At 42.3% G+C, this 24,301-nt stretch overlaps 1 protein-coding gene across 1 annotated transcript; it reads right to left on the reverse strand.

Moving 5' to 3' along the window:
- Positions 1-4,438: 4,438 nt before the first annotated feature.
- Positions 4,439-23,938, reverse strand: lmnb2 (lamin B2). Its single transcript, XM_055943798.1, has 12 exons — positions 23,512-23,938; positions 19,903-20,039; positions 17,898-18,054; positions 16,711-16,836; positions 15,355-15,525; positions 13,813-13,938; positions 13,380-13,600; positions 12,021-12,249; positions 10,456-10,563; positions 10,165-10,284; positions 9,081-9,167; positions 4,439-7,690 (listed from the first exon to the last, which is right to left on the reverse strand). Exons 1-12 carry the CDS (start codon positions 23,713-23,715, stop codon positions 7,652-7,654), a joined length of 1,725 nt encoding a protein of 574 aa, XP_055799773.1. The 5' UTR covers positions 23,716-23,938; the 3' UTR covers positions 4,439-7,651.
- Between the last annotated feature and the right edge of the window lie 363 nt (positions 23,939-24,301).

Raw genomic sequence — 24,301 nt, forward strand, 5'->3', positions numbered from 1 at the left:
TCAAATTGCCATCGATAAAATGTCTGCCCATACCATAACACCACCGCCACCATGGGGCACTCTGGTCACACCGTTGACATCAGCAAACCACTCGCCCACACAACGCCATACATGCTGTCTGCCATCTGTCCGGTACAGTTGAAAACAGGATTCACCCATGAAGAGCACACTTCTCCAGCGTGCCAGTGGCCATCAAAGGTGAACATTTACCCACTGAAGTTGGTTATTACGCTGAACTGCAGTCAGGTCAAGACCCTGGTAAGGACGACGGGCACGCAGATGAGCTTCCCTGAGACGGTTTCTGACAGTTGGTGCAGAAATTATTTAGTTGTGCAAACCCACAGATTCATCAGCTGTCCAGGTGGCTGGTCTCAGATGATCTTTTCAGGTGAAGAAGCCGTGGAGGTCCTGGGCTGGCGTGGTTAGACGTGGTCTGCAGTTGTGAAGCTGGTTGGACGTACTGACACATTTTCTAAAAACGACGTAGGATTTTAGTTTAGTTTATTAATTCGACCATTTAAAAAAACAAGCACACAAAACTTAAAAGTCATACATGCACATGAATAAAATCATCGAGGATAACACACAATAAAGTCTGGGACTTATTTCCATTGTGGTCCTCTTGGAGTCAGCTTATGGTAGAGAAATTAACATTAAATTCTCTGGCAACAGCTCTGGTGGACATTCTGTCGGTCAATATGCCAATTGCACGCTCCCTTAAAACTTGAGAGGTCTGTGGCATTGTGTTGTGTGACAAAACTGGACATTTTAGAGTCTTTTTATTGTACCCAGCACAAGGTGCACCTGTGTAATGATCATGCTGTTTAATCAGCTTCTTGATATGCCACACCTGTCAGATGGATTGATTATCTTAGCAAATGAGAAATGCTCACCAACAGGGATGTAAACAAATTTGTGCACAGAATTTGAGAGAAATAAGCATTTTGTGCGTATGGAACAGTTTTGGGATCTTTTATTCCAGCTAATGAAACACGGGACCAACATTTTACATGCTGTGTTTATATTTTTGTTCAGTGTATAAACCCTTGATTGCTGATGCTATGTACTGGCCAGTAGTGAAAGGCTTTGAAGCCACCGGTAGAAGCAGTCCTCCATAGGAATGAATGGAATTTTTTCAAATTTTGAAGGCGAGGAAATGTAACCAATTTTTTGTGCGGCCCCCCGGCAAATGTGGCCCCCGGGACAAAATGAGTGTGAAACTTCTGCTGTACTGTCTTTGGCAGTAGTGCTGTAGCCTGGTCGACTCTCCGGGCCAGGTGCCTTAGCATTTTAGTGGGCTGGCCTAGTGTCTTTGGTATTCCAACTGGGCCAATCACAGGTCATGGGCTTGTAGTCTACTGCCGTCAAGTGGGCTCAACTTGTATGGCAACAGACAAATATGAATTCACAATAGTTTTTGAAGTTTTAAACCTCAATTTGAGATGGATTGCAAATATCTGCAAAATAACAAGTATTACAGAAGCAGCTGTTATATAGAAAGTACTACAATATCTCTACATATCACAATTACATTCATCCTACATAACTACGGCTGTGCATACCTTTTCCTACTTATACTGAACAAAAATATAAACGCAACATGCAACAATTTCAACGATTGTACGTAGTTACAGTTCAAATAAGGAAATCAGTCAATTTAAATAAATTCATTGGGCTCTAATTTATGGATAAATTAATGGCCAATATGTTTTTCCCCAACAAAAGCGCTTTAGTACATACATACTCCTGTTTCATCAGCTGTCCGGGTGGCTGGTCTCGGACGATCCCGAAGTTGGAGAAGCCAGATGTGGAGATCCTGGGCTGGCAAGGTTGTGAGGCCAGTTGGTCGTACTGTCAAATTCTCTAAAACGACTTGAGGCAGCTTATGTTAGAGAAATAAACATTCAGTTCTCTGGCAACAGCTCTGTTGGACATTCCTGCAGTAAGCATGCCAAATTGCACACACCCTCAAAACTTGTGACATCTGTGTTGTGTGACAAAACGGCATATTTTAGTGTCCTTCTATTGTCCCCAGCACAAGGTGCACCTGTGTAATGATCATGCTGTTTAATCAGCTTCTTGATATGCCACACCTGTCAGGTGGATGGATTATCTTGGAAAAGGATAAATGCTCATTAACAGGGATGTAAAGTAATTTGTGCACACAATTTCTGAGATATTTAATTTCAGCTAATCAAACAGGAGGCGGCAGGGTAGCCTAGTGGTTAGAGCGTTGGACAGGTAGCCTAGTGGTTAGAGCGATGGACAGGTAGCCTAGTGGTTAGAGTGTTGGGCAGGTAGCCTAGTGGTTAGAGTGTTGGACAGGTAGCCTAGTGGTTAGAGCGTTGGGCAGGTAGCCTAGTGGTTAGAGCGTTGGGCAGGGTAGCCTAGTGGTTAGAGCGTTGGGCAGGTATCCTAGCTGTTAGAGCGTTGGGCAGGTAGCCTAGTGGTTAGAGCGTTGGGCAGGTAGCCTAGTGGTTAGAGCGTTGGGCCAGCAACTGAAAAGTTGCTGGATCGAATCCCCGAGCTGACAAGGTAAAAATCTGTCGTTCTGCCCCGGTAGGCTGTCATTGTAAATAATAATTTGTTCTTAACTGACTTGCCTAGTTAAAAGGTTAAATAAAAGAACCAACACTTTGCATGTTGCGGATGTTTACAGTACAAGTCAAAAGATTGGACAAACCGACTCATTCAAGGGTTTTTATATTTCTACATTGTAGAATAATAGTGAAGACATCGAAATTATGAAGTAACACATAGAATCATGTAGTAACCAAAAGTGTTAAACAAATCAAAATGTGTTTTATATGAGATTCTTCAAAGTAGCCACCCTTTGCCTTGACAACTTTGCACACTTGACATTCTCTCAACCAACTTTGAGGCAGTCACCTGGCATTTAAATTAAAAGTTAATTTGTGGAATTTCTTTCCTTCAGTTGTGTTGTGACAAGGTAGGGGTGGTATACAGAAGATGGTATTTTGCCAAATAGGGCTAAGTCCATATTATGGCAAGAACAGCTCAAATAAACAAAGAGAAATGACAGTCCATCATTACTTTAAGACATGAAGGTCAGTCAATCTGGAAAATTAAGAACTTTGGAAGTTTCTTCAACTGCAGTCGCAAAAACCATCAAGCGCTATGATGAAACTGGCTCTCATGAGGACCGCCACAGACAAGGAAGACCCAGTTACCTCTGGTGCAGAGGATAAGTTCATTAGTTACCAGCCTCAGAAATTTCAGCTCAAATGCTTAAAAGTTCAAGTAACAGACATCTCAACATCAACTGTTCAGAGGAGACTCTGTGAACCAGGCCTTCATGGTCAAATTGCTGCAAATAAACCACTACTAAAGGACACCATTAAGAAGAGACTTGCTTGGGCCAAAAAAACACAAGCAATGGACATTAGACGTGTGGAAATCTGTCCTTTGGTCTGATGAGTCCAAATATGAGATTTTTGGTTCCAACCGTCGTATCTTTGTCACAGAGTAAGTGAACGGATGATCTCCGCATGTGTGGTTCCCACCGTGAAGCATGGAGAAGGTGTGATTGTGTGGGGGTGCTTTGCTGGTGACACTGTCAGTGATTTACTTAGAATTCAAGGCACACTTAACCAGCATAGCTACCACAGCATTCTGTAGAGATACACCATGCCATTTGGTGTGCACTTAGTGGGTCTATCATTTGTTTTTCAACAGGACAATGACCCAACACACCTCCAGGCTGTTCAAGGGCTATTTGACCAAGGAGAGTGATGGAGTGCTGCATCAGATGACCTGGCCTCCACAATCACCTGACCTCAACCCAATTGAGATGATTTGGGATGAGTTGGACTGCAGAGTGAAGGAAAAGCAGCCAACAAGTGCTCAGCATATGTTGAAACTCCTTAAGACTGTTGGAAAAGCATTCCAGGTGCAGCTGGGTGAGAATGCCAGGTGTGCAAAGGGTGGCTAATTTGAAGAATTTTAAATATATTTGAATTCATTTAACCCTTTTTTGGGTTCCTATATGATTACATAGTTTCGATGTCTTCACTATTATTCTACAATGTAGAAAATAGTAAAAATAAAGAAAAACCCTGGAATGAGTAGGTGTGTCCAAACCTTTGATTGGTACTGTATATTTCATACGGTGTTCAAACACACAACATATTTATATTCCGGACTGACATTGCTAGCTGTGATATTAATTTCTTGTTTCTCCATTCGTTTTTTGGGGGGTGGGGTCATTTGTGTGTTATATTGTACAGTTAAGACATATACTACGTTGCTGGAGCCAGAAACACAGGCTTTTCACTGCATCTGCAGTGATTTGAAGTAATTACCATGTTACTACACTTCCTAGAGTGGGACCGATGACAGAATACAACCCAGTTAGCAGTGTTTTTACTTAAGTACTTGTCTTTGATATATGGCACTCGAGTCAGAATAAATCAAACTATTAATATGGAAAACATTTATTATGATTTATGTATACAAAAAAAAAAAAAAAAAAGTTCAAAATTGTAAATGTAATAAATCAATAGCAGTACGACAAACACACATTTGGCATGCAACCTCCCTACCAGTCCTCTCAGAGTGATAAAGTTTAGGGTTTCGGTTTATCTGCGCATTTGACCCAAATATCAATTCACAATGTTTAGTATGGCTCAAAATGACTAAACCATGCTCTCCCATGTTAACTGGATTTCCTCATTGTCCGTCCTTACCACCGCTACTATACAGTAAAAAGTACTACTAACAATATTTCTTAGCTTCTCCACTGGCTTAATAAATCCCAGCATCTAATGTGGTAAGGAGTGAACACTGAAAACCTGCCCTGAAAAACACCGTAGTCTCTCACATTTCACTTGCTACATCTGTAACATAGAACCTGATAATTTGGCAGTACTGTGAATACATACTGACATCACTGACTAACATTAATAGTAGTACTGTGTACTAACAGTAATGGTGTGTCTAAACCAAACAGTGCATGAAACTAAAAGCTGTCAAGAAGCCTAAGTAAAATATCACCAGTAATGGTGGTGGAATTCCTATAGAAAACACTTAGTAAAATGACCGTCACAGTTAAAGAGAGAGAGTCAGGATACCCTGTCTGCAGTGGATACGCCATTCCCAGGGTATCCAATCTTGAGTTCAATGGAAAATGCATCATTATTTCCATGCTTTTCAGTTACCGGGACAATTAAAATGTGTCAAAAAGCTCTGCCTGAAGCATAGCCATGTATTTATACTATAGACACTAATTTTGCTAAATATTTTTGGGGAGAATTAACACTTTATAGTCAAACACACACAAAAAATAGTTCTGCCATTTTAGACCCAAACTTGATCCATCTAAAGAGAACTCGAAAAAAACAAATTACAATAATCCTATCAAAATAATATTCAAATAAATGCAAAGCACTGCAATCAAATAGACATACAAAAATTATGTTTCCCAGGCCAATATTAAAACTATTAAAAAAATCAGCGCAACATTGCATCTCTTTTTATTTGTTATAGTCACGACTATTGATCAAGTAAAAAAATAATAATCAATAATCCAATTGCTCCTTCCTTCCAATTTCAAAGCCATGTTAAGAGATAACACTGCTTGGGTAGTATAACTACTTCAACCGCTGAGATGCTGTAGCACAGCCAGCCACGAAGAACGGAAAATCAACGAGGTTTATAAGTGTTCAAATCCTGAGGTCTTTGTAAAAAAAAGAAAAGGGTGTGTCACTCAAAATGACATATTCGTTTCCTTACCCTGTAAGCAGTCTATGGACAAGGAGCTGTATGTAATTTTGGGTTACTATGCCTTTAACTTGTCTACAACAAGTAGTTGTGTGGGACGAGAGTCGAGAAAACAGATCCTCTCCACGCATCCAAGCATATTGCCATTAGAATCTTTTTCAATTCTATTTTGAAAATCCTAACTGCACCTGATCTCCATGAAAAAAAAGGCAGATTCTCACCAATTGCATCTCATATTGCTGACTTGAAGTAGCACGACTACCGTTCATTCTAGGCACGACCATACATTCAAGTAGGCGCAAAAGGTAGAAAAGTTACATCTGGTTTAGTTTTAAAACAGAAACCCTACCATTAAATCTTAGTCGCATTTAAAATATGCACACTGTAGTTCTTACAGTCTACTTGTCTTGAGAAACATAATTTTCACAAAGATACAAAATTCATGATTTATCATGTCAACAGCATCAGAATAAGACAACAGGTTGGAAACGTTCAGTCACTGTTTATACCAGTACACACCTGATTGAACATCAACTAATCATCAAGCCCTCAATGAGTTGAATCAGGTGAGTTTGTCTGGAGGAAAAACACATTTTTTTGCTGTTGGGGGGGGGGGGGTGTACTCGAAGGACTGGAGTTGGGAAACGCTGCTTTACAGGATAAAGAGTGGCGTTTTAAATACAAGCTTGGCATGATTGCATGCCATGTTCTATCGTAACTCATCCATGGCCTCATTAAGTCGCCATCTGATGTAATTCTCTCCAAACCATAAAAGTACTATTGTGAGAAAGAGCAGTCTAAATCTATATTTCATTACGTTAAAAAATATACATGTCGTTGAAAATTTGAAACATTTCCAATTATAAAATTGTAGGCATCAATGCATTTTAAAATATACCAATCCATTTAGTAGAATACGTAATCCTAGCATTTCCATCCTGTTGCTGTGATTTGCCAGACTAAAACCAGTACATGAGCTAAGCGACAGCTGTCAGTTACAATCTAATACACATTTAAGGAACCAAAGATCACATCCACTCTGCCAATATGCTCGACCCTGTAATGGAAACCACACTGAATAGTGCTCAGTTTCATAATAATAAAATGCCATTTAGCAGACTTTAATCCAAAGCGAATTAGTCATGCATGCATAATTTTTTTTACGTACAGGTGGTCCCAGAAAGCTTTGCAAGTGCCATGCTCTACCAACTGAGCTACAGAGGATCATGTTGTGAAATGAAACATTGAAAAGGAGCGATATTCAGTGTGCAATGGATTCCAGGCTGATCATTCTCCCCCAAACTCCTTTTCGCCCTGCTGCCTCGATGGTGATAAGTTCATCGAATGAGCAATCGATTCAAATGCCACCACGGATAACTATGCCTCCCAAAAACATTCTACAATGCATTTTTTTTTTTTTTTTTTTAACAGACAATTGGTTAGGTTTAGGTCCAGCTTTTTCTCAACAGACGTGTCTAGGGTTAAAACGTATCCCATGCACAGTGAGGTCCTTTCTGACAGGACAACAGCAAGCCTAATGCCAGTGTCCTCCGGTCCCGAGGGCTACTCTCATTGATTCATGTAGATTCAGTGGAATGTGGGATCATGTGGTAAACGACCAATCATTATTCTTTAAATCCAGAAGACTTCCAGCTGTCTGACTCAACATAATTGGGGCGGAGGGGGTGTAACTAACTTAGTGAATTCGGTCCTAAACTCAATGCATTTGTTTTTTTTGTCATGATTACTTTGGATGTTAAAAACGGAGTGTTAAAAATATGGGCAGGCTCTTAAAATTGTCTTATAATATAAAAAGAAATATTAAAAACACAACACAGAATTATACAAAAAGATTTGAGTGGCTCTAGAAAAAGAAGCAGATTTTGTAGGAGAACAAACTATGGGAACTTCTTCACATGATTGAACATTCCCTGGAAGAGGCCTTTTCTCCCTGGAAGGAAACAAGGGTAAGATGTGAGACAAAACAATGTACCACTAAATGAATACTAGATGTTACATTAAAACAGCCATCTTAATCTAGTATAGACACATGAGGCACGTTTTTAATGTAGAAGGGCTGAGAAGCGCAGTTCTGGCGAATTTAAGCGGACATTCTACTCCGAAACGAGTACAAATAAAATTACGATGACACCATCTAAAATATAATTTCCACCTCCAGAAAGGAGGCCAATAACATATGGGTAAAAAGCATTATCACCTGTAGCCTAACTGATGTAGCATAGTGGCTATAAATACATAGGCAACCCCATGCTTCAACCCATCGACACTTACCCTATTGGACTAATCATTAACCAGATTCCAAATTTGATCTTTTAACTAGTTGGCATTCGATTTATACATTTTATGTCCCCAAAAAAGCTGCATAAACAGTGAATATAATGTAGGCCTACCTGTTAGGGTAACTCGCCACCCGGGGGGAAACACCACCCCCCCCCCCTTACCCTACAATTGACCAGTGTTACATTTAGCCCCACTCTCCCCTATGTACTCACCGCGAACTGCTGAGTAGTAACACGCTTAACCATGCCGCTGATAAAAACTCCAGGTTTTAAAAATGGTGCAGTTTGGACATATTTACAAGTTGCAAAAATAAAGTAGGAATGGAAAGCTGGGATCCCACTCTTTTTAATAAAGGCCATTAAAACTTCTGCTTTCCCTGCAATTGTCAAGAATTGTTGTTTATTTATGTAACTAGACAAGTCAGTTAAGAAAAAAAAATATTATTTACAATGACAGCCTACCGGGGAATAGCGGGTTAACTGCCTTGTTCAGGAGCAGAACGACAAATGTTTACCTTGTCAGCTCAGGGATTCGATCCAGCAACCTTTTGGTTACTGGCCCAACGTTCTAACCACTAGGCTACCTGCTGCCCCTGTGCCTTGACGTCTGTCAGAATGCAGGTTTCCCTCCCTATGGCACTCCTTACTTGAATTCACCTCTAAAGGAATATTTATCTCGCATAGAACGGACAGCAACTCGACGAGGAAAATACATTCTACTATGGGGTAGTCTGGTTGTTCAATCCATTACTCTTTATGTTTGCTGAGGAAAAGTAAAATGTGGACTGTTCTAGCGTCTTTAAAGTGCGCCTCGGCAGAAATATTTTTCTCATGTTCCTAATTTGTTTGGCCAGGTGTCAATGACTTTTCCCGTGGAGCAACGCCACAGCTAAATGACAGCAGGGGAAACACTGGGCACTCGTAAGAGTGATAAATAACTATTTTTATAGTCAAACACCAGATGGCAATAGCTCCAACTTCCCCTGACTGGGATAAGTTAATTATTGCCATTATGGATTCAATTCGAGGGAAATAATTTACTCTCAGTTCCTCCTCCTCGAAGTCATCGTCATCATCTCCATTCTCCACCTCCATCAACGTCTTGGTGACGGTTCTCTTAGCCACCTCCTGGACAGGAAGACAACAGCTCAATTAAAAATCTCTGCATAGGTCTTGTACTTATTCTGCCGTTTTCGCCCACACCAAATATTTTGCACATCGCAATATTTGTAAAGGCTATTCAAATTGATATTACAATTCAGGACATGTAGCTAATGTCTGAGAAGAGTCAGAAACAAATATTGTACTTACAGTGTCTTCAGAAAGTATTCATACCCCTTGATTTTGTATTCTTAATTAAATATTATTTTTCTCTCTTACTTATCTACACACAATACCCCATAATTACATAGTGAAAACATGTTTAGAAATCTCATTTTAAAAAGTAATCACACCTGAGTTGATACATTTTAGAATCACGTTTGGCAGCAAATACAGCAGTGTCTCTCTGGGTAATTCTTCAAGCTCTGTCAAGTTGGTTGTTGCTCATTGCTAGACAGCCATTTTCAAGTCTTGTCATAGATATTCAAGCCAATTTAAGTTAAAACTGTAACTAGGCCACTCGGGAACATTCAACATTGTCTTGGTATGCATCTCCAGTGTATATTTGTCCTTGTGTTTAAGGTTTTTCTTCTGCTGAAAGGTGAATTTATGGATATGCTTGTTCTTGCTAATGACAAGCATACCCATAACATGTAGCCATCACCATGCTTGAAAATATGAAGGGGTACTCAGTGACCTTTTGGATTTGCCCCAAACGGTTTTTATTCAGGACCTAAAGATCTTGTCTTTGCCACATTTGTTACAGTTTTACTTAAGTTCCTGATTGCAAACAGGATGCATGTTTTGGAATATTTTTATTCTTACAGGCTTCCTTCTTTTCACTCTGTCATTTAGGTAAGTATTGTGGAGTAACTACAAGGTTTCCTTCCTCCCCAGCAACTGAGTTAGGAAGGACACCAGTATATATTTTTTTGTGACTGGGTGTAATGAAGCGAGGCATTGGTGAATTCTTTATGAAGGCACTGTAGGGGTGCGTCCCCCCCCCCCCCCATGCTCCACTCACCTCTCCGTCAGAGTTCACAAGGATGGTGGTGATGTCGTCCCCGGTGCCCCAGGAGGCCTGGCTCTTCCACAGCAGGTCAGAGGGTGGGCTGTGAGACACACCTGCGTCTGAGCCCCACACCTACAACAGGACATCACACAGAAAGATGAAATCAGGACTATGTTCAACACCAGGGGAAGGTGAATCAAATTGTTACAAATGTGCATTTCCAAACTCTTGTTACTTGGGTGAATTTAGTTGCTATATACATAAAGAAGAACAGTCATAGACTGACTGAGAAGTGCTGCTTACCGTGACAGTCTTGCCAGCCTTGAGGACAAACTTGGGGGAGAACTTGTAGGTGATCTCCTCTCCTTCTCCAATCTGCCTCTGTAGCCTCCAGCTACCTAGAGACTGGTCCTATAGACAGTGTGTTTTAAACCCTGTTGCTTTCACCAATCCTAATAACATGCAATTAATTATTGATTACTTCACGGTAGTGAAGTATCAGAGAAGTTGTAATATTGAATTGTAATATGTAATTGCAGTGTTGTAGCATTCGAGTCGGACTCGAATCTCAATTTTCACGACTTTAGACTCAACTTGGACACGACTATCGGTGACTCGGACTTTCCTTCCTGTGACTTGTATTTGCACTTGGACTGAACAGGCTACTATGATAAACAGAATATTAGCAGCACTGGGTGGGCAGAGTAGCGAGGATTCTGTTCTCCAGCAGGGGAAAGGACACGCAGCTCCAGCACACACCAGCCTACATCAGCTGGTGGGCTGCGTGGGAGCAAGCGATCAGTGTGGGCAGACAGGCTCCGTCTCGAATCATAGGCTAAACGTCGTACAAGCGACTCGCTTGCTTCCCCGTAACCACCAGTCTACTGTTTAGCTTTGCCTGGTTAAGAAACACAAACTCCTTTACGAAATTGAAAACAATAGTATTGAGTTTAAAAGTAAAAAAAACAGTCTAGCTACTGTCGCTCTCCCTTTAGGTCTGAAATGTAGGTAATCTTTGAACTTGTCATCTCGCTCTACCCGCTCACTTTCGCTCTAGAATAAAACATTTACAGAAATATCAGTGTGCGACTACAAAAAGTAGCCGAGAGCCGGTAATTATTTGTGCAAATTATAAACCTGGTCAATCTGACAGGAGCAATAGCCAATTCCGTCTAGAGACCATTCATTCAAAACAGCATTACTGATTTGACAGAACTATTGAACATAAAAATTAAATATTTGTGTAAACCTGTATATGAAGGACTTGCGTTTCCTAGGCTATTGCACATTGAAGGCAATTATGACGTAAACCGAATCATTCGTTTTGCTTTCAAACGTTGAATTTTTTATTTGCACATCAACCAATATTAATATGTGGTATTTTTTGTTCAAATCAGACCCAGAGACTCAGACTTTAGCCATTGCGACTCGTGACTCAATTATTGACGACTCGGAACTTAGCCATAGGAAATCGTGACTCGACCATTGACGACTCGGAACTTGGCCATAGGAAATCGTGACTCGACCATTGACGACTCGGAACTTGGCCATAGGGAATCGTGACTCGACCATTGACGACTCGGAGCTTGGCCATAGGAAATCATGACTCGACCATCGACGACTCGGAACTTAGCCATAGGGAATCGTGACTCGAGCATCGACGACTCGGAACTTGGCCATAGGAAATCATGACTCGACCATCGACGACTCGGAACTTAGCCATAGGGAATCGTGACTCAATTAATGACGACTCGGAACTTAGCCATAGGGAATCGTGACCCGACCTCGAGGTTTAGTGACTGGACTACAACACTAATTGTAATTCTGAAGAGTAGTAATATGGATTTTTTTTGAGTAGCTAACGGTACCTTGTCTGAGTCGTTCTTGAGGGTGACACACTTGCCCTCCAGGTCAGTCTCCTCGATGGTGACGCTGCCGATGGCCTCTGCCTCTTGGTTGACGTGGACCTGAGGAACGACCACTGACTCTTCCTGCAGCTCCACGCGCTTCCTCTTGGCCCAGGAGGAGCGGGAAGAGCTTGTGCCCATGGCGCGGGACACTGTCACACGGCCGGACGGGCTGGGGGACAGCTTCAGTCTGTGGAAGGAAGGGAGGAGAAAAACAGGAGGAGGGGGAAATGGAGTAGAAGGAAACGTGAGTCATCCATTACTTGCATCCCCATTACTTTAATCAAGAAAACAAATACCTACTGTAATGTGGAGCAAGACATTGTTTTACTAGTCAACCTTTAGTCTTCTGCTCTCCACTCCAGTAGTCTGTCTGGCGCCAGCTGACTGGCTTCACTCAGGGTCTCTCAACCACCTGCCTTCATACTGCTTATGACATTACGTCATAGACATCTATCCAGCAGCCCCTCGATAAGCCTGCCTAAACCCTTCACTTGGGTGCCTGCTGAACTACTCACAGGTAAAAGTAAAGAGACGCATAACATTTGGGGGAGAAACAGGTGTGGGAGGCCTGTTTCAAATTAGCTAGTTGTTTACCCTTCTGTTCTAGCCTGGGGGATATTCTCTAGCCTGGAGGGTCAGTGACAAACCAGAACAGAGAAGGTGGATTATTTGACCATGCTGGTCATTTATGAACATTTGAACATCTTGGCCATGTTCTGTTATAATCTCCACCCGGCACAGCCAGAAGAGGACTGGCCACCCCTCATAGCCTGGTTCCTCTCTAGGTTTCTTCCTAGGTTTTGGCCTTTCTAGGGAGTTTTTCCTAGCCACCGTGCTTCTACACCTGCATTGCTTGCTGTTTGGGGTTTTAGGCTGGGTTTCTGTACAGCACTTTGCGACATCAGCTGATGTAAGAATGGCTATATAGATAAATGTTATGATTTGAACAATTTGAATTATTGCCATATTTATTAGTCTACCTGTTTAGTGTAACAGGACGAATGCAGTTTGACTCGTTCCAGCAGGTTGCCAACAACAACATTAGACGGACAGAGAGAGACTGCTGCATCCCTATAACAAGTGAGGAATGTACCGGCTGGAATTCACTGAGTGATGTGGAACTTCTCAGGCAGGGGTTGAAGGAATGCACTGCTCATCTGTCTGTTGTCCAAATCTAACAACTAGTTTGCAAGATGCAATGATGGCTAAAAGTTTTTTTTAAATATGTTTTATAACTTTTTTTAAAATCAGCTTTCACATGTTCTCTATGCATGAGTGAAGTCAGTCAGTCAGTCAGCTCGTCCATCCCATCCTCACCTGTCCTCCTCTCCCTCCAGCAGTTTCCTGTAAGCGTTGATCTCCATGTCCAGGGCCAGTTTGACGTCCAACAGCTCCTGGTACTCGTTCAGCTGCTGCTGCATACGCTCCCTCATCTCAGCCATCTCCCTCTCCTTCAGGTCCATCTGCCTGCGGTGCTTGTCCCTCTCTCCAGCCACCAGGTCCTCAAGCTCACGCACACGCTCCTCATTGGCAGAGGCCTACACATGGAGGGATGGGGCTAGTTAGAAAATTACATTACAAATCAATAGTAAAATTACAAAATAAGGACAGTTCAAGGAAGTACAACGTAATTGCAGTAGATGGCTATCTGGAAGTAAATAATCAAATTGTGTTTAATAAAAGTTTACAGACAACCAGATAGATGAGCAACAGTACGTTCAGGTTATGAGGCATGTGTGTGTGTGTGTACCTGTTTCTGCAGGGCAGAGAGCTGGTAGGCCAGGCTCTCGATCCTCATATGAGCCTCCTGCAGTTCCTCCCGAGCTGTGCTCACCGCCTTGTCATTCAGCTCAGACGACACCTTGGCATTATCCAGCTAAACAGAGGGGGTAGGGGGTGGCGGCAGAGAACAAAACATCACATTTACACTCCTGCCCGGCCGGAACTACAGACAAAAGGACCACAAACAGCAGTATCAAATGAACTTGTCACAGATACATGATAAATATAGTATGAAATGTACTTGTTTTGCAAGTAACATCCCCCCACCCCCCTCACTTTCATAGCCAATTATAAATCATTATGGTAGTATTTCCCAATGTGTCCCGCATACCCGAGGGTCACTCTGGCAGAGCTCCAGAGTCCCTCTGTGGAGATGAGAGAACCTTCCAGAAGGACAACCATCTCTGCAACACTCCATCACAGGCCTTTATGGTAGAGTGGCCAGACGGAAGCCATTCCTCAGTAAAAGGCACATGACAGCCCACTTGGAGATTGTCAAAAGGCACCTAAAGACTCTCAGACCATGAGAAACAAGATTCTCTAGTCTGATGAAACCAAGATTGAACCCTTTGGCCTGAAAGCCAAGCGTCACATCTGAAGGAAACCTGGTACCATCCATACGGTGAAGCATGGTGGTGGCAGCGTCATACTGTTGGGATGTTTTTCAGAGGCAGGGACTGGGAGACTAGTCAGGATCGAGGCAAAGATGAACAGAGCAAAGTACAGAGAGATCCTTGATGAAAACCTGCTCCAGAGCGCTCAGGACCTCAGACTGGGGCAAAGATTCATCTTCCAACAGGACAATGACCCTAAGCACACAGCCAAGACAACGCAGGAGAGGCTTTGGGACAAGTCTCTGAACATCCTTGTGTGGCCACGCCAGAGCCCGGACTTGAACCCGATCGAACATCTCTGGATAGACCTGAAAATAGCTGTGCAGCGACACTCCCCATCCAAACCTGACAGAGCTTGAGATGATCTGCAGAGATGAAGGGGAGAAACTCCCCAAATACAAGTGTGCCAAACCATACCCAAGAAGACCCAAGACCGTAATCGCTGCCAAAGGTGCTTAAAAGTACTGAGTAAAGGTCTGAATACTTACATAAATGTGATATATATTTTTTTTAATTACATATACATTTACCAAAATTTCAAAAATCTGTTTTGCTTTGACACTATGGGATATTTTGTGTAGATTGATAAGGGGAAAAAATGATTTAATCCATATTGGAATAAGGCTGTAATGTAACGAAATGTGTTAAAAGTCAAGGGCTCTGAATACTGTCCAAATGCACTGCATTTCTGTTGCAGCAAAAGCACACCTGATGATTACACTAAAATCAATGACCGGGCTGCTACCTAGTTCCACCGGGCTAACTAGTTGTAGGAAAGGATGGCCTAGGGGTGTAAGGCTAGTTTCTTAAAGGTCAAATAAAGGTCATACAATGGCCTAGCCTTACAGATATAAAAGGTTTAGGGTGGGAAGCACGGGGTCAGACATCATACATACCTTGGCCTGGAAGGTGTTGCCCAGCTCCTCCTTGTAGATGGTGACTTGTTCCTCATGCTGCCTGCGCAGGTCCTGCAGAGCCTGAGCAAGTTGGAACGTGTAGTCCTGGGTAACCCCACTGTCCACCTCCACGGTACGCTTCTCGCGACGTCGACGTGTCTCACGTACCTCCTACACACACACACACGAGGGTCACCCAGCCAGTCAGACAGGTGTTCCCGTTACATGGCTAGTATGCTTGCACATGCCCAGGTGTAAAGATGTACAGTTTTCATATAAATTGGTTTGTGCAGAAAAGGAGGCGTGTGAATCAGTTGTAGCTTTTGTTCTTGTGCATTTCATTGTGTGTGTGTGTGTGTGTGTGTGTGTGTGTGTGTGTGTGTGTGTGTGTGTGTGTGTGTGTGTGTGTGTGTGTATGTGTATATATTTGAATCCACAGCAGCTGTAGGACTTTATACACCGAGTATACAAAACATTAAGAACACCTGCTCTTATGACAGACGGACCCGGTGAAAGCTACGATCCTTTATCGATGAAAGGTAGGAGACAGGTTATTAAAGAAGATTTTTTAAGCCTTGTGACATGGATTGTGTATGAGTGCCATTCAGAGGATGAATGGGCAAGACAAAAGATTTAAGTGCCTTTGAACGGGGTATTGTAGTAGGTGCCAGGCGCACCGGTTTGTGTCAAGAACTGCAACATTGCTGGGTTTTTTCACGCTCAAGTTTCCCGTGTGTATCAAGAATGGTCCACCACCAAAAGAACATCCAGCCAACTTGACACAATTGTGGGAAGCATTGGAGTCAACATGGGCCAGAATCCCTGTGAAACACTTCGACACCTTGTAGAGTCCATGCCCCAATGAATTGAGGCTGTTCTGAGGGGAAAAATGGGAAGGTGTTCCTCATGTCTGGTATACTCAGTGTACAGGACTAAGTTGGCCCGAGGTTACAGTTTCTAAAATGTGACATTTATTTACCTGCTGGGGCTTTAAATCAATAAATAATAGTGTTAGTAGGTTTTTAGTGCAGTATGTGGTACTTATTTGTCATTCATTTTTTATTTAACTAGGCAAGTCAGTTGAGAACAAATTCTTATTCACAATGACGGCCTACACCGGCCAAACTCGGACGACGCTGGGCCAATTGTATGCCGCCCTATGGGACTCCCAATCCCGTCCGGATGTGATACAACCTGGAATTGAACCAGGGTCTGTAGTGACGCCTCTAGCACTGAGAAGCAGTGCCTTAGAACGCTGCGGCCACTCAGGAGCCATTTACCTGAGGGCCCCCCAATGAATAGTGTTGTCACACCCTGGGCAAACAGTGATGATGTTATCGCTATCTGTCCACACACCTCGTCAAACATGCTCTTCCTGAACTGCAGCTCCTCCGTCAGGCTCTGGCAGCGGTTCTCCAGATCCACTCTCATCAGAGTCTCGGTCTCCAGCTGCTTCTTAGCTACAGAATGGGCATCTTCAGCCTGGAAACACAAGATATGGTGTGTAAGAACAAAGGTCAGACCTGTGTGTGTATCCTAACCTTGCGGCAACATGATAGAGTGTGTGTGTATATCCTAACCTTGCGGCAACATGATAGCGTGTGTGTATCCTAACCTTGCGGCAACATGGTAGCGTGTGTGTGTGTGTGTGTGTGTGTGTGTATCCTAACCTTGCGGCAACATGGTAGCGTGTGTGTGTATATCCTAACCTTGCAGCAACATGATAGCGTGTGTGTATCCTAACCTTGCGGCAACATGATAGCGTGCGTGTGTGCGTGTGTGTATATCCTAACCTTGCAGCAACATGATAGCGTGTGTGTGTGTAAATCCTAACCTTGCAGCAACACGATAGCGTGTATGTGTAAGCTCAGTCTGACTCACCAAAGTGTGTATGCGAGTGTGAACCGTACTTTACAAATAATATGACTCACTTCCCCCACCCCACGCCTGGTTCTCGTTCCAACGTACATATATAGCCCATAACAGTTACGTAACTAACGACAACCATCTCTACCAACTTTCAATTGGGTCATTTCCGTTGTTTGCCCCCTGTGGTTGCCCAACCCCCAGGAATAAACCTCCATCCTTAACAGAAGAAACAGACTGTATGGCGAGTAGCAGGCAGGTGTGAGTAAAACAGGCAATCCAGATAAGGCTACTACCAGGCTAGAAATAATGTGCGTGGGATTCCCTTTTGTCCTTCTAAGTAAAAGCACAGACCTTGTTGGTAGAAAATCAGACAGGGCTGTGTGACATAACGGAAGCCCGTCTACCAGGCTAGATATACAGTACACGGCCTTGGACTCGTTTTGGTCTCACCAGTAGCACTTTAGACTGTGTTTATGTGGTCCTCTATAGATCAGCTGGTAGAGCATGGTGCTTGCAACGCCAGGATAGTGGGTTCGATTCCCGGGACCACACATACGTAAAACATGTATTCATTCATAACTAAGTCGCTTTGGATAAAAGCATCTGTTAAATGGCATTTTATTATTATTTTATAACCAGTGTCGTGAAAGCGAAACTGTAAAAGGTAGAGAAACCTTGGCTAACTGGGCCTTCAGGTCGGCAACCTCCGCAGACAGGTTTCCATTCTCACTGAGGGCCGTGGCCAGGTTTGCTTCACTCTTGTTGAACTGGGCCTCAAGGTCCTTGGCCCGAGCCATGGCAAGAGCCAGGTCGCCATCTTTCTTTTTCAGACTGAGGAGATGGAGAACAAAAACAGACACTGAGACCACGTGCATTTATTTTTATAATATAAAAACAGTAACCTAGAGGAAAGTGTCCATAAGTACCATTTCCATTCAAACCAAAGAGATTTTAAGACCGAAATTTGTTTAACTTTTGCCAATTTCCAACCAACTGTTTGATATATTAAAGCGTGTTTCTTGTCCCTAATCTGATTTCACAGAAAAGGCACCGAAATCTCAGCACTTCTCCCACTTCTTCTGTGCTGTACAGCAGCAACCAACAGAAAAAAGGATCACGACTGTATAGCTACACATTAAACATTGCTTTAAAGAGAAGCATGCCCACAAGACCGATAAAGAGGATATTTCTTCAGTGGTTAGCAGCAGTAACCAAGAGAGTCAGTGCTTTAGAAACTAACTTCCTGTCCACAAAAGTGTTAATTAGCAACCATGTAAACAATGATCAACACAAGTGTCTGGCACTTTTTGAGGAACAGACGTAAAATCTCCCAAGCGTCAAACCAACTGCCTTAACAAGTAATTAAAAAACAGCTTGGCTGAAATCCCCTCACCCGAGTCTCCCACCTAGCATCTGACCAGGGGGAAATAGGATTAGTTTTAAGATTAAGTGAACCAGGTTTATACTAACAGCAAGAGTAATTGGGAATCAATACTACTAGGCGTCTCCACAAAATGACCCTGCTCATAAGACCATGGAGTTAAGTGAAGTGAATAAGATCATGTGAGGGTTAATAATTTGGAGTTTACTCGGACTAGGATAATAACATATACACAACACAGGATTGGATTCCATTCGATTGAAGGGAGTCAATTCAGGAAGTAAACTAAAATTCCAATGCAATAATTGCGGGGGAAAAACAGCCATCTATTTTCAATGACTTCTTACTTGTGACGTAATATATTAAAGTAAATGCTATGCATTTCAAACATTTATTTTTTAAAGTTTAAATTAAAATCACTTCCCGAATTGACTACCCTCAAGTCAAATTAACCCCAACCCTGACAGGGTCATAAAACAGTTGCTCTAAAGGGAGATTAGCAACATCTGGCAATGAAAACGCATTCTGTAGGATTAGAAACAATCTGAGATATTAAATAAACAATTTGGGTTGGAGCGTAGAACTTGCATCTCAAACAACTAACGTGAGCCACAGATTCTGTCCTACATAAGTTAACACAGCATTTTTGTAGGACAGGAATTAGCAGCTTGTCATATGACAACTATTTTGTGTAACAGACTGTAAAGGAATGTGTGCAGGACGTCATAAAGGAATTGTGTAGCAAGTGATTAAGCAGGGTTCCCCAACTGGCTGCCCGCAGTGCTTAATGATCAGCATCCAAGTGATGTTAATTTTGGAAATCTGTTCCAAAGTATTCCCATGCATAATAGAGAGATGTACAGTACCAGTCAAAAGTACCATTCTACATTGTAGAATAATAGTGAAGACATCAAAACTATGAAATAACACATATGTAATCATGTAGTAACCAAAAAAAAGAAGAAGTATTAAATCAAAACACATTTTATATTTGAGAATCTTCAAAGTAGCCACCCTTTGCCCAAATGACAGCTTTGTACACTCTTGGCATTTTCTCATCCAGCTTGGCCCACGGCTGAACCTAGTTGATGATCCCTGCCAAAGGATTGCGTGTAGAATGTCATACAACCAACACAAAGATTTCCTACGACAGTCAAACGGAATGGAATGTACATCTTGTCATGGAATGTACATCTTGTCCTCTTCCAGAGTGAGAGGAATGTGCAGCCTTTCCCATTGAATAACACACTTTTCAGGCAGACTCCAAATCTTGGGTATCAGTGGGTGTTATTACTTACTTCCTGGTCACCTCCTCCACATCAGAGTTGGCCTTGCCCAGGTCTATCTGAAGCCTGGCCCTCTCCCTGGCCGTCTCATCCAAAACACGCCGCGCATCCGCTAGCTCTGCCTCGTACAGGGTCTTAATCCCAGTCACCTGGTGCAGAGAGGGAGCACACACACAAATCACAGTTTGTCACATGCGCCAAATACAACAGGTGTATACTTTACCGTGAAATTATTGCTTACGGGCCCTTCAACAATGCAGAGTTTATTTTTAAATAGTAACACAAGGGGAATAAAATACACAAGAATGGAGCTATATACCGGAAGTACCAGATCAATGTGGAGTTATATACCGGAAGTACCAGATCAATGTGGAGCTACATACAGGAAGTACCAGAACAATGTGGAGCTACATACAGGAAGTACCAGATCAATGTGGAGCTACATACAGGAAGTACCAGATCAATGTGGAGCTACATACAGGAAGTATCAGATCAATGTGGAGCTATATACAGGGTGTACCAGATCAATGTGGAGCTATATAGAGGGAGTACCAGTACCAGATCAATGTGCAGCTATATACAGGGTGTACCAGATCAATGTGGAGCTATATAGAGGGAGTACCAGTACCAGATCAATGTGCAGCTATATACAGGGTGTACCAGATCAATGTGGAGCTATATAGAGAGAGTACCAGTACCAGATCAATGTGGAGCTATATAGAGGGAGTACCAGTACCAGATCGATGTGGAGCTATATACAGGGAGTACCAGTACCAGATCAATGTGCAGCTATATACAGAGAGTACCAGATCAATGTGCAGCTATATACAGGGTGTACCAGATCAATGTGGAGCTATATACAGAGAGTACCAGATCAATGTGGAGCTATATACAGGGAGTACCAGTACCAGATCAATGTGGAGCTATATACAGGAAGTACCAGATCAACGTGGAGCTATATACAGGGAGTACCAGTACCACATCAATGTGCAGAGGTACGAGGTATTTGAGGTAGACATGTACATGAAGGCAGAGTAAAGTCATTAGGGATCAGGATAGATAAGAGTAAAATAAAGAACAGAGTAGCAGCAGAAAAATGAGTATGTATGCGTGTTTGTGTTGTGTCGGTATGAATGTGTGTGGGTTGTGTGCGAGTGTCAATGAAGTGCGTGCGAGTGAGTATATATATATATATCTAGTGAATGTGCGTAGGGTCAGTGCAGATAGTTGGGGTACTATTAAATAGACAATTTAGCAGTCTTATGGCACACAGGCTGTCAGTCACGAGCTGTGCCAGGTCAGAAGGCTGTACTATCCAGCATTCCACAGATTTTCCCCCTCATACATGACAGACTGAGGGCGTGGCTTGCTTTACAATTCCCAAAACGAAAGGATTGGCGTTAACAGGGTTATTCACTCAGACAGTTGGTTTTAAAATTGTTTATATCTAAAACTGGTCATTAAAAACATGTTTGAAGAGATGTATAACTTTTTCTGGAACGCCACTTTCTTTGCAGAGACACTAACTCATTACATTATCAAATACAAACTAAAATCATAACAAAGACTTTCAAGAAACCATCTGACATGCATCAACCTAGTTTTCCCAAAACATCAATATTTGCATACTAAGTTGTTTAGCAATGCATGTTGCCTCAAGCTGTGCAAATCACAACAGGCATGTTTAATATAAAAACAGCCCGGGAGAAAGTAAGTTACAGATTCAAAACTTTGAAAAGCCCCCCCCCCCCCCACTCCGGCCACTCCCATCTGGAACTTTGACTCTGCACAGCCCCGGCAGCCTAACACATAAATCTGAACAATACCCAGGCGTTGCACAACACTCCCCTCGGCTGGAAACAGGGCTGTGTCTCTTTACAGTTTGGCTCAAGTCCAGACAATGATCCCATTCTGGGGTCTGTTCAGTAGACAGAGCGCAAGTCAAAGCCCTTCTTAGTGGCTGAGATTTTCTACATAACCACTATGTAACAGTGATAGAATGTAGTAGCTAGATGAGCTGAAAGGTGCTTCATAACCTAGCAATGAACAGGTGTACGAGCTGACAGGTTAGGAAGCACCTTTGACATATAACGTTGTAGACAGGTGTACCTAGCAACTACCATACATCAACAGTAACCACAACCACTCAACTCATAGCTAGCTCAATTAATTTATCCGCTCCCCCATTTGTATGCTTTCTAGGAAACGTGGTGAAATAGTTATCAACGTAATCCTCTGCACTGAAGTGAACTTGAAGTCATTCAGGAGCTCTGAGACTGAAGCTGTCAAATAAATCAGACTAAGGAACTGTACAGCAAATTGCACATACAGTAGACATTTCTACATGATAGGAATCCCACAGAAAATGTGGATTTCATGCTGCACTGGGAATAACAATAATAAATGCCGATGGCGGTGCAACAAACATCAGGGTAAAAACAAAACCACCTGGATAGCTCTAAGTGGCAGATTGTAACTGCTAATGTGATGTTCCATTAGCTGTTGCAGGACAGGTACTGTTTGGCGCAGCACAGAGAATATGACCAACCTTAGCAATACGATCTTCGTTCTAGATTCGGCCAAATGTTTATTTGTTGTTAAAAAATGTTACATTTTTTTTGAATGTTTAGTGATTAAAGTAAATGTTTTGCTCCATGAATTAATCCAACAAAATGTAAGCCGCCATCTTGTCTATTTAAAATATTCTCTCATTGACAGATAAGTGCACCCACCTACACCTGTCTCGATAAATGAGAGAAGATTTTAAATAGACAAGATGAAGGCGTACACATTGTTGGACTACTTCATGGAGCAACATTTTTTATTCCTTTTGGTGGTCGGAAATTGTCTGTGCTACACCAAACAGTAACGCACCTATCCTGTAATGGGTAATATAACTGAACATCAAATAGCCGGTTACTATCTGCTGACTAGGACAGAGCCAACTTTGGTTAGTTTACCCCATCTACCAAGCAATATACTAATCTTGGACTTTATTTTTAAGGTCAGATTTGTTAATTTGAGTTTAATCAACACAACCAGGTTCCCCTCCAAAGTAACAATAATAATCGCGGGAGTTTCGAACACCCAAAACTTGTTTTCCTAGCTGGCTAATCGTACATGCAATGTAGGCAAGACAGCTAGCTACCATGCAAGCGGGACTAGCCGCATGAGTCTTATAGTTGCTAACTATATTATTCACCGGGAATGAGCAAGATGACTAGTGAATTATTACAATGAAACAATCGTCTCAATGATTGACACAATGTAGCTATGGCGAGACAGTAACTGGACAAATTCTTTGGAAGAGTACAATGTTACCTACAAGTTACGTACCTACAAACTTGCTAATCAGCTAACGTTAGTTTCAGCCAAGGCCCGTGAGAAATACAGCCAAGCCAACAAATCAAACTGCTCGAAAAATGTACAAACTGATAGACCACAAGTTAGTTATCGGTGTATTCCATTAACCAGTTCGATTTGTTAACTAGATTGTTGTGCTACCGGTAACTTAGTAGCTAATTATCTTGCTAGCTAGTTAAATGCTAACGATAGCTAACTACCGGTAATTAACGTTATAGGGTTAGCTAGCAGCATAGAGATTTAATGGTTAAAAATTACCTCGCGTGTAGTGACTGATTCCTTTTCAGAGACCTTAACCATGAGCCGGTCATTTTCTAGCTCTAGTGACCGGACTCGGTCGATGTAAACGGCAAGCCTGTCGTTCAAATGTTGCAGGTCTTGTTTTTCCTGGAGGCGCGATATCCTAGTCGGGGAGAGCGGGGTTCCAGCAGGCGCGGCGCGGCTTGGGGTTGCAGTGGCCATGATTCTTCAAGTTTTACTCCACTCTGTAATGTTTTCAAACTTGTTTTTTTTTCTTCCTATACCCGATCGCCACGCACTTGTTGTTTTGAGGTCAAAAAAAGCTGTTTAATTACAACCTAAACGAGTTTGTTTGATGAATGAAATCTGCAGTCTACTACCAAGACATGTAGCTAAATTTCTTCCAATTTTGAAAGACCTCGCCAAAACAAAATGGCCGAACTTCACGCGGACCGCGCCAAAAGGAGAGTTGAGTTTTTCTCATAGACTTAGATAAACATCGCGTTTGTCCGAAAACAACTTTTAACCTTTTATTTAAAGCTTTTTCAACAAATTGTCCCCTTTTCTTTTTTAATATCAGATGGTCCAGTACCATCCTCAGACAATTGCTTTCATTTTATGCAATTCTCATTTCTGGAAAAGGCTTAAAATAAAGGTTAATATCTAGGTCATGTGACATGATAGTCCAAACCACAGGGCCCTAATTATGGCATCTGTCAGCATGTGCAGCGCCATTTAGGTGGTGGGCCGAAGCAAGACCTGAACATTCTTATGTGTTGGCACAGTTAATTCTTGCACATTTTCTCAT

Source organism: Salvelinus fontinalis, chromosome 14 (assembly GCF_029448725.1).
Source record: "Salvelinus fontinalis isolate EN_2023a chromosome 14, ASM2944872v1, whole genome shotgun sequence".
NCBI classification, from domain to species: Eukaryota; Metazoa; Chordata; class Actinopteri; order Salmoniformes; family Salmonidae; genus Salvelinus; species Salvelinus fontinalis.

What these genes read in the sequence shown, in the direction of transcription:
- lmnb2 (XM_055943798.1), bottom strand. Translation starts at nt 23,715, where the DNA reads ATGGCCACTGCAACCCCAAGCCGCGCCGCGCCTGCTGGAACCCCGCTC. An exon ending in TCAAGAACGACTCAGACAAG is followed by an intron (nt 10,564 to 12,020) that starts GTACCGTTAGCT and finishes CACTGTCTATAG; the next exon opens with GACCAGTCTCTAGGTAGCTG. An exon ending in TTGTGAACTCTGACGGAGAG is followed by an intron (nt 9,168 to 10,164) that starts GTGAGTGGAGCA and finishes CTTCCTGTCCAG; the next exon opens with GAGGTGGCTAAGAGAACCGT.